This window comes from Brienomyrus brachyistius, chromosome 25 (genome assembly GCF_023856365.1).
Source record: "Brienomyrus brachyistius isolate T26 chromosome 25, BBRACH_0.4, whole genome shotgun sequence".
Classification (NCBI taxonomy): domain Eukaryota; kingdom Metazoa; phylum Chordata; class Actinopteri; order Osteoglossiformes; family Mormyridae; genus Brienomyrus; species Brienomyrus brachyistius.
In genome coordinates this window covers 4295923-4306287 of record NC_064557.1, presented here as the reverse complement: position 1 = coordinate 4306287, position 10365 = coordinate 4295923, and the positions used below count along the sequence as shown (strand labels likewise).

The 10365-nt window shown below is 40.3% G+C and overlaps 1 protein-coding gene across 2 annotated transcripts; it reads right to left on the bottom strand.

Moving 5' to 3' along the window:
- Positions 1–4230: 4230 nt before the first annotated feature.
- LOC125720297 (eukaryotic translation initiation factor 4E-1A-like) lies at positions 4231–9969 on the bottom strand. 2 transcript variants are annotated; one of them, XM_048995516.1, is made up of 7 exons: positions 9842–9969; positions 8285–8388; positions 7593–7688; positions 7057–7120; positions 5735–5848; positions 5346–5485; positions 4231–5121 (listed from the first exon to the last, which is right to left on the bottom strand). In XM_048995516.1, exons 1-7 carry the CDS (start codon positions 9857–9859, stop codon positions 5007–5009), a joined length of 651 nt encoding a protein of 216 aa, XP_048851473.1. In that variant the 5' UTR covers positions 9860–9969; the 3' UTR covers positions 4231–5006. The 2 variants fall into 2 exon arrangements, with proteins under 2 accessions (XP_048851473.1, XP_048851472.1); XM_048995515.1 differs by lacking the exon at positions 9842–9969 and adding an exon at positions 8911–9814.
- Between the last annotated feature and the right edge of the window lie 396 nt (positions 9970–10365).

Here is a 10365-nt window from a genome sequence, read left to right as displayed (position 1 = left end):
GTTTTTAGATTAAAACCACAGACATGGTACAGTACTGTTATTGAATGACAGATGCTGCTATAGTTCTCTTCCCACAAGAAAGAGAAAAAGTTTTGTGGCTGCACCTTGAGGGATGGGAGTTTGATTCTCCCCTCTGCTTTGTGTGTGGGTTATGTATATATTACATTGTGGGGACCAAATGGATGGGATTAGGGTGTGCCCATAGACATGAATGGGCAGTCCCCACAATGATATGAATACAGACATTTGTGTGTGTTTTTGTAATTATTACATGGGCCCATGTAATAGATCAGGGTCATGCCCACAGATGAATGGAGAGTGCTTACAAAGATGTGAATTTTTGTGGAAATGTGCATGTGTACGGGCAGAGCTTGCATGTTCTCCCAAAGTCACACTGGTTTCCTCCCACTATCCCAGTACACCCAGTTAGGCTAACTGTGCATTTCTAAATCACCCACAGGCTCTCAACCCATGACCGTGACCAGGATTAGTGCTTAGAAGGTTGATGGATTTAGAAACTTTAATGTATCATTGCACCTACGCTACTGCTCACATTGGAAGTTTGGCGAGGACAATCAGTTCATGGCATAGACAGAGACTGCAATACAGTACATATATTTATAACTCTGCCCTTCCTCTGTAATCGTTTGCAAACATTTGTAATAGATTTTACCACCCACTTAGTGGCATGTAATTGATGACATATGCAAATTCTGCTTGTAGACATCTGCTGATAAAATGACAGACATGTTACACACGGGAAAACCACTCAGTCTAACTCTCATGATTAAGGATCATTCATCTGATCATGCGTCTGCAACAGGAAACCTTTTAAGGAGTACAAGAATATTGCCAAAAGAAAATAATAAATGAAATCCATCCATAATCATTTATCCAGTACAGAGAGCAAATGGAAACTATTCAACACAATGCACTACCATTTAAAACCGTTTGGGGTCACTTCGAAATTTTCTTGCTTTTGGAAAAAAAAGTTTTTTCTCCATTATAATAACATCAGATTGATCAGAAATACTGACACTGTTTAGACTAATGTTCATGTTGTAAATGGCTATCACAGCTGGAAATGGCTGTTTTTAATGGAATATCTACATAGGTGTACAGAGGCCCATTATCAGCAACAATTAGTCCTGTGTTCCAGGGGACTGTTTGCTAATGCAAGTTTATCATTTTAAAAGGTTAATTGATCATTAGAAAACCCTTTTGCAATTATGTTAGCACAGACAAAAATTCTTGGGCTGATTAATTTTTAAAAAAGCAATAAAACTGGACTTCTTTGGACTAGTTTAATATCTGGAGCATCAGCAATTGTGGGTTTGATTACAAGCTCAAAATGGTCAGAAACAAACAACATTCTTCTGAAACGCGTCAGTCTATCCTGGATCTGCAGACTTTTCCATGCAAGAAATTGCCAGGGAACTGAAGATCTCATACAATGCTGAGTAATACCTTCTTCACAAAGTGGCGCAAACTGGCTCTAACCACAATAGGAGGACGAGAGGGAGGCCCCAGTGCACACCTGAGCAAGAGGGTAAATATATTAGAGTGTATATATTAGAGACTCCTCTTCAACTGGCAGCTTCATTAAATAGTAGCTGCAAAAGACCCGTCTCAATGTCAACAGCGAAGATGCAACTCCGGGATGCTGGAGAATTGCACAGAAAAAGCTTTATCTCAGAATGGCCAACAGAAAGAACAGACTGACATTGGCAAATAAACACAGACACCGGACAGAGGCAGATTGGAAAAAAGTGCTACGGATAGACAAATCTAAGTCTGATGTTCAGATCAAATGAAAAGACGCTGGATGAGTGCTTGAAGACATCTGTCAGTCATGATGGAGGCAATGTGATGGTGTGGGGCTGCTTTGGTGATGGTAAAGTGGGAGATTTGTACAGAGTGAAAGGGATCTTGAAGAAGGAAGGCTATCGCTCCATTCTGCAACACCATGGTATACCCTGTGGACGGCGCTTAATTGGAGCCAATGCAAGTATATATGTTTTCATGGAAAACGAGGAAATTTCTGTTTGCCCTTAATTCCATCTAACATTTACACAGATGTAAATAAATAAATAAAACCAGAAGATAATGGAGGATAAAGAAATAGAATATGTGTGTGTTGTGCCAGTCAAAAGTTTGGATACACCTACATATAGAAAGGCTTATTTGTACTATTTGCTACATTTCTGAGTAAGGAATCAAAACAATAAAATAACATATATGTAATTATGCATGGACCAAAAAAGTATTATACAAAAATTTGTTGGGGGGAGGGCAGCTGTGTGGGTTGGGTGTGTTTGGCAGAGTGGTCCCACCATTGGGCCCTTAACCCCAGTTACGGCAGGGACCGGCTGACCCCGCTGTCTCCTCTACAACAGTTTCATGAGGCCTCCTCGGATGCTTTTCCAGATGTCCAGGTGGTCCCACACAGATGCTGAGCACTTACTGATCGCGTCATTTCTGCTGTGTTTAGGTCAGGTGGTCAGGTCACATGATGCAACACTATAATCCTCCTTTGTTGGTAGCTTGGCGTGTCCAAACTTTTGACTGGTACTATATATGTATGTACATACACGCAACCATATATAGAGTGATCTTTGGAGGCAAATGTGTGTGTAAACGTGTATACAACGTGTATAAAAAACGAGTTTCTTCTTCCAGCCTTGTGATAGGCTCCATTCTCCCCCCCCCCCCCGTTCCCAAAAAGCCTGTGCTAAATAACGGTTTGGAATACAAATGATGTAACTCACAGCGGAATCTCCCTCAATCAGGAACACATGTCCTGTTTCTGCATCACTCCCCATAACGTGACATTCCTGTCATGGTTCTGACCACCTCTCTCCAGACTGCACTGTCACCCTAAAAGCAAGTTTCCAGGAAGAATAATTTGAAAGCTTTAAAGCCATGTGCTATTTTTACAGACTCACATAAATATTATAGGAACATTGCTTTATATGACCGTTTCGAGTTACATTTCTCAGAAAACATCTTTTCTCCCAGAATATTTTGATAGATGGCCAAACAGCGCCATCTAGTGCCTCTAAAATTTTTATCCCCCCAAAAATTATTTCTGAAGCATTCCAGGCGGTCTGCCTCTGACAAATGAGCTAAACTAAACCTGACTCTAGTGATCTTGCCATATTTTACTTGCTCTTGGGATAAAAGAAAACATCCCACTGATCTCAAGGTTAAGGGGCAACGACAAAGTCTACTATCCACTCGTGCCATTTGTGTGAACAGTGGATCTTCATCATTTGTTTGAAACCAGATATACATTTTAAATGCTTCCCTTGCTAGGCTGCTAGTTGGAAACTCCTTATTAAATAAGATATGAATGTACCCTTAGGTAGAGATGGATAGTTCAGGTCCAGGATGTACAAATCCAGACCAAAGTTTTGTTTCAGCCAGCTGGGTGAGTATTAAGAGTCACAGTCAAAGTGTACACAACTGCTTGGTTGAAACAAAACCTTGGTCTTGACCTGAATTTTATACCTCTACCCTTAGGACAGCTACATGCTCACAAACAGTCCCAAAGTGAAAAACACCACAGTTTCAGTACCTTTTTTGCTCAGATCTGTTAAACAGATGATTTGCTAACCACATACAAGAAACCCAACTTACCCACTGTCAGAGACTGATAGTTCCCATCAACAGCTGGTGTACGTAGCAACTTTCATATGTAACATACCAGGCAAAATAGTGGCTGTATTCAGTGGTAAATCCTGGAAACAAGCCAAAAATCAATTAAGAAGGTAATGGACAGCAGATCAGCTCCAGATTTATATATGATGATCCAGTCATATATCCATTCAGCCAATCATCTAGTGACCAGCTAGATATTACAGGGTCATGGGGGGGGGGGGGGGGGGGGGCGGAAGAGTCTATTCCAGGCAGTACACCCTGGATGGGATGCCAATCCATGGCAGAGAACAGAAAAACACACACACCTACAGCAATTTAGGGAAGTCAATGACCCAGGAGAATTGTCTTTGAATACAGAAGGAAATCTGTAAGACAGGCAGAACAAGCAGAGGCGGGATTCAAACCCCCAACCCTTCAGGTGTGAAGCAACAGTGCCACCCAGAGCCAGCATGTAATTATATTTGATCAGTCACGTTTCCAAAATTAGAACAGGTACATACTGAAGGAAGTGCATTCAGTTAGTGCACAAAATGCAATGCGTCTGAAAGCACGAGATGTGGAGACTCGCAGTAAAGACAATTCACTGTACACATTTATTTACAGACTTTGATTTAGCACAAGTGGGGCTGTTGTCCAAAAGTGGCATTCAAACAAAGAAATTATATATTCAACTGAATATATGTCAAACTATATTTTAGCAAGGAATGTAGAAAAGGGTTACAAAAGAGATTTACAATATTTCATTATAATTAAACTGAAATGAGTGTTAAATTGAGAAAAAATTTACATTGCATTAATATAAAACAAAAAAGGAGCCAGTAATCATGTTAAGCTGATTACATACTTTTAAGTACAAGGGCCTAGAAGGGAAAAACAGCTTTGAAAACTAACATGCCTCTTTGGGCAAATTAAAATAAATTAAAACGGCGCATGCAAGTTAAAGATTACAGCAAAAACACTGCTGTACAGAATCAGAGAGGGGAGCACAAAAAAGTTAAAACTCCAAGAAAGAACCTTTTTATTTGCAGTGCAACTTATCAGCAAAGACCTTTGTGAGAATATGGTTCCTAAACTTAATGCATTCCATCTCCCCCATCATTTGAGGTTAATGTACAGGAAACCCAAGTCCAGTAGGCGTGAAATGTTGCTTTTCTTCCCTTGGCAAACAACAGAACAGGGGCATGTGGATTGTGGAAGGCATGACTTTTGACAGGTAAAAGCAGTCCACTCTGCATTTGACAAGCTTTGGTTTATTTGGGTTCAGAGCCCTGACTGCAGTCTCTTCAGCATGGAAAATTTGCTGATGAAGAGGGGGAGGGCTGTTAAAGGAGAACCCCTGAGGGTTCTCAGATGACAAATTTGTTTTTGGTGGTGGATCCACTCTTGGTTGCTGTGTCAGCATGAGACTGGTATCCAATAGACATCTTCTGGGGAACTCCGAGCCGCTCTTTATATACCCTCCTGTGGCCAAAAAGACCAAAAAAGAACATAGTAAATATCCTTAACTGGATGGATGGATTGGTGGATGGTTGTACGGACAAACCATGCTACCAGATTTGGAGGTTTGGTAGGCTGAAACACTATGATGTAATTTTCTGATTCACCCACCAAAGATGTTTGCTTATCAAAGCAAATTTCATCATCTCAACAATGAACCCCTCAAAGCTCCTCAAATCATGACTGACCCTATGTGTGTTATGGCTTCCTTGTTCTCATAGTCAGATGTCCAGACAGCAATTTTGTCTCCTTTGGTTCGAACACTGACGACCGCTCCGCATACCTCATCGCTGTAGTCATCAAATGCTTCACCTATGAGGCACAGCAGCTGGGAAGACACCGACACCATCATCATTATCATAATAAGGTCCATTCTCTCAGACAGAGGACAAAACGCCAGTCCCAAAGGGGGCAACTTCTTATAATTATTATTTACATATACAATGATCTTAATACCCTCTTAGTATTCATGAAGGAAATTCCAGTTGAGAAGAAATGCCACCAAATTTTGTCATAAGTGGAAAAGTATAATTTTCTTAGCAGTCTGCCCCCTGCTACTTTGGGGCAAAGCACTCACAGTCTCCAGCCAGAAGCGGTCGAGGTCCGAGCGACGCTGCTGCTTGCTGAGGGTGACCAGCCACCTGCCCCCTCGCTTGTTCCTGTCGTCTTCCCACATGGGCTCGATGCCGTCCTGCGGGCCGACATGAGGTCAGACTGGATTTACCACCTATTCACCATACCGTCTCCACAGGCCCTAGGACTCTTCGTTCAGAGCTTTCAAATGACCATCGAACCAACTCTGCTTCTTCTGATTACAAACAGCCAAAGAACCAGGGCTGGCACAAAGGTGTGGTTGATTGTTGATTGGTTGCTTAAGCTTCGAAACTTTGGGTTACACTGGTAGTCATTTGAGATTCCAGAATTTTTATGGTTAACTGCTTAGAAGAATTAATTCTATTCACTACTCTGAGGAAATAATGTAAAAGAAAAACCATATATATATATATATATATATGAAACATCAAGTGGGATTTACTGTCATAGCATCCATATACATGTGCCCGCTAGCACCAAAAAAACGTCTCCCCAAGAGCATAGGGGATGTTATCACAACATACATATCATGTAAATATCATGGAATCATTCTTGTATGACTCTGTGACTGTCAAATGTCTAAAGTAATTAAGAAATAAGCAAGGAAAGCTCAAGACAAAGATGTGTTTAGGTGGAATTTACTTAACTTATGACTGGATAGTACCTTATTTCTGAGCACTGCAAACCCTAACCACAAAATATTCCCTAATCAATGACTCTATTACGCTGAACTAACTGATGTAGGAAACCATTTCTTATGTACTCAAGGTGTCAGCTATATACTATAAAAGGTTCATATGACTATTCAGCAGAGCGAAATGCAAAAATACCTGCATTAAAATCCATGAACAGCAAAAGGCTTAAAGTCTGTTACAGACGCACCTACTTGGAGCCACATTGCCCTGAAACGAGCTTGATATGCCAAAACCAAACCTTAAATGTTCTCCTTTAGTCTGTCGGATATGAATATCAGTTGGGGTGCGTAGCTGAGGGGTAAAAGGCAATGATGTGGTTCCATCAGAGCTTCTAGCCCATTTCAACCCTAACCCTATTCCTTGAAACCAAAAAAGACCTTGACTTGCATTAGCTGAAGAACAGGAGACAATGATGTGGTTCCACCCAAGCTCCTAGCCAGTTTCAACCACACCTCCATACTGTATAGGATATCCTTAGGAGTGACTCAGAAATAGGACTGCATGAAAACTGAAGAGAAGGAATCCTAAAGCTCAGAGCAGAAAAGTAATTTTGACCTGATGACATTAAACATTTAAATATTAAAATGAATATGAACAGAAGCATTCCTACCTTAAAAAGGGAGTAGTCACAACCAGACATCAGGTTGCTTGAAAGTTGAATGTGATTATAAAGCCTGTCCCCCCCCCCCACACACAAAGAGATGTATTAACATTACACATATTAACAAGGCCATACTTCTAACTCAGATTCAAAGCAGAAACTATGACCACTGTGTTTCTAACTGACAAGGCAATTTTTAGTTACCGAGTTAATTTGATTCTGCGATTCAGTTACTTCAGATTCCCATTTGAACTTTGGTTCATTTTGTGTGCTGGCTTTTGTCTTACTAGTTAGTTCCTAGTGAGCATTCCACCATCAATAGCCTTCCACATAATTATGGGATCTAACCATGGGAAGTGGGGCAGACCATGTGACTTTGAATGTATATGATAATACATGGTGATAAGCAAAATATCCCTTAAAATGTACTAAGGATACAAAATGCAAACAGGCGGCACCTGGAAGCAAATTGAGCATTTAAAGTGGAACTAATAGCAAGGTACACGACCTCTAAAATCCCAGCAATAAAAAATTAAGCTTCTTACGCCCAAAAATCTTCAACAGTGTCAAATTTAGAGATTAGACGCTGGTTGGCTTGCCATGTTTTGCTTTTGTCATTTTTGAAAAACCAGAGAGACCACCTGTAAACGAGAAAAGATATATAACAATCATTTGATGTCTAGTCATATACTAAATATAAAGAAACCTACAAGTAAAAAAACAATGTATTGCACATTTAAGAATTATGTAAACATAAACACAAGAATCCACAGAACACTGCGACAAAAGATCATAATATTGCACTGGAATAATTCAGGATCAGAGTCAAGTTTATAGGCTGAGTATGTTCATACATGCAGGGAATTTGTCACCAGTTGTCACTGGCTCTCATACACACTGCACATATACAGTTAAAATTAGACCAGGCAATAGACACATACAATTCGGTTGATATATACAAAGTGCATGTGTGGTGGATGAATGTCAAAAAAGAATAGGAGTGCATGCAAGTGCAAAGACTGCTGGAATAAATATGTATAAAACAATATAATTAACATCTTCATTATATTAGCCAGCTGCAAATTCATGAGATGCATCCAGGCATGTCCGAAAAAAATAACCTCCATTAACATGAACAAAAGTCAGCCCAGAGCCAGCAGCCAATACAGAAATATGAATGAATATTGTAGATTGTCTATGTTTTGTCAGACAAGACTGATAAGATTTTATACATCACCTGTTCTGTAACGGATGTTTAACGTAAGGTTCTGGACTTAAAACCTCTTGATTTGTCTCTTCATCCTTTTCTTCTCCAGAACTTTGGATGTTTGAAGCAGTTTCCTGAGAATAATAATTTAAAAAGATGTTACAATTATGATGCTTCTTACAGAAACTTATAAAAGGTACAGTTATTAATATTGCAACGTGACTTCACTGGGGTCTTCGCTGCAACAGGGAAAACGAGACTACGAAATCCAGTGGGTGGGCTTATTGTGCACTGTCAACAAGCCATTACACCCACAGACCACTCATTTGTTCATTAAAATCAGTCAGGCACTGGACAGTGCAATACAACACACTGAAAGCTTCAAAGCCTTGGTTCTCCAGTGACTAACTTTTCATGGTCTAAAAAGACCTGGCATGTATATTTTAAAAACACTCTTCAGTACCTGCAGTCCAACGAGTGGGAAGAATACAAATTTTAACAGAGCAGAAGATATTAGTTGATAATCAGCCCTCAAACTGAGGTCATGAGGTAGCTAACCAGAGCTGAGTAATAATAAGGGGCGACTTTGCTACACTCTCCTTAATCAAATGAATTAAACAAGAAGGTAACTGATGCTTCCTGGAAAGTGCACTCACCTCTCTCTGTGAAAGCAGGTCTCCCATTTATGTAAGATACAACACAAAGTTCATTTTCTCTAAACAGTTTGGTGCATAATTAAAACTATTGCTTGTGGCCTGATTATACTGAAAAACAAACAAGGCTGTTTATCACTACTCCTTACTCACAAATCACTTGGAAATAACTAACGTTTATACCTTTCTGATGTTTTTCGGCATGAAGATGCAGAGAGGCTTATTTATTTCCTAATACCACCAAAAAGCAGGTATATGGGCGATGTACTAGTATAAAATGAGCTTTACAGTGTTGAGCTGGTACATTTTGGAAATGAGAAACAGATTAACGATTGTAAGCTTTAAGTCAAAGTTGGTTAACAGTGTTCAAATTAATATTAATGCGATCCCCATTACCGTCCCATGTGCTGAAAGTGAGGCAACTCTTACAACATCAAGTGGCCGGCGGTTAAAGCCGCTAATGCCACTAAACAATCCGAGAGCATTAAAGGAAATAAACGAAGACGGCGTGTCTCCGCTTAGTATCAAACGCTGACACTCGGTCATTAGTCATTACACATGACAGCTGGACTTAAAAGCACGCAGCGCTGACAGCTAGTGCCGCGTGGTCGAGAAGTGCCAGCCCCGCTACTGTTACTACCAGTGTTACTCCCACCATTTCTACAAGTGCTACTGCTCCTGTCCGCGGGCTCCGTCACCAGCCATAACAGCGATGTCTGACTCATGTCTGGGGCTCTTTCCCATAACGAAGGAAATCGCCGCACCTCCAAAAACATTCCCGATGTCTTTCGCTGCTATGAACCAAATTATCGCAAAACTAGAAAAAACACGCGATACCCACATTCATACACCCCAAAAAGCACGATCGACGGGCCCGAAATAAACTGTAAACAGACCATAGTGACCAATGTTCCACAGCACCACACACACTCACCGGTTCCGCGGTCGCCATTTTATTTCAATCTAATTCAAAAGCCTCAGCTGGAAAAGTAAGACCCGATTGGACCGAACTTTGCAACGTGACGGCTAAGTGTCTGGAAAGCGTTCTACGCATGCTCATAAATAACGCTCTCTGTGGTTGATGGGATATGTAGTTTTTAAGTACAGCTGCGCCCTAAAACTAAATAAATAAAACATTTTGTTTCCATAAGCTAAGATTCAGTATGACTTCTACTACTGATTCAAACTGATTTTTTAAGAGGATATGGTCATATTAACAAATACAGTGAGTACTTGTCGTGTATTCCTGTTCAGATATTCTCTTGAAAACTTTTAAGAAAAATGCCGTGCAGTAGTTACTATACAGGCGTTTCACCGTACTTAGGAGTGGCTTCAGCGTGGCGTGCCGTATTTCTTCAAGGCGCAGAGTCCTTCGGTCAAATTTTACAATAGATCTCTTCAGTCATAAATAAATGTAGACATACAAACTGTGGGAAATGCAGTTGTTTAATGATAATA

Bases quoted from the DNA above. Each gene is read 5' to 3' on its own strand.
- LOC125720297 (XM_048995515.1), bottom strand. From the start codon at position 8,937: ATGGGAGACCTGCTTTCACAGAGAGAG. The intron at 5,849-7,056 runs GTAGGAATGCTT...GTCGGCCCGCAG, and splicing joins GTGACTACTCCCTTTTTAAG to GACGGCATCGAGCCCATGTG. The intron at 5,122-5,345 runs GTCAGTCATGAT...TTTTGGCCACAG, and splicing joins GAAGCCATAACACACATAGG to GAGGGTATATAAAGAGCGGC.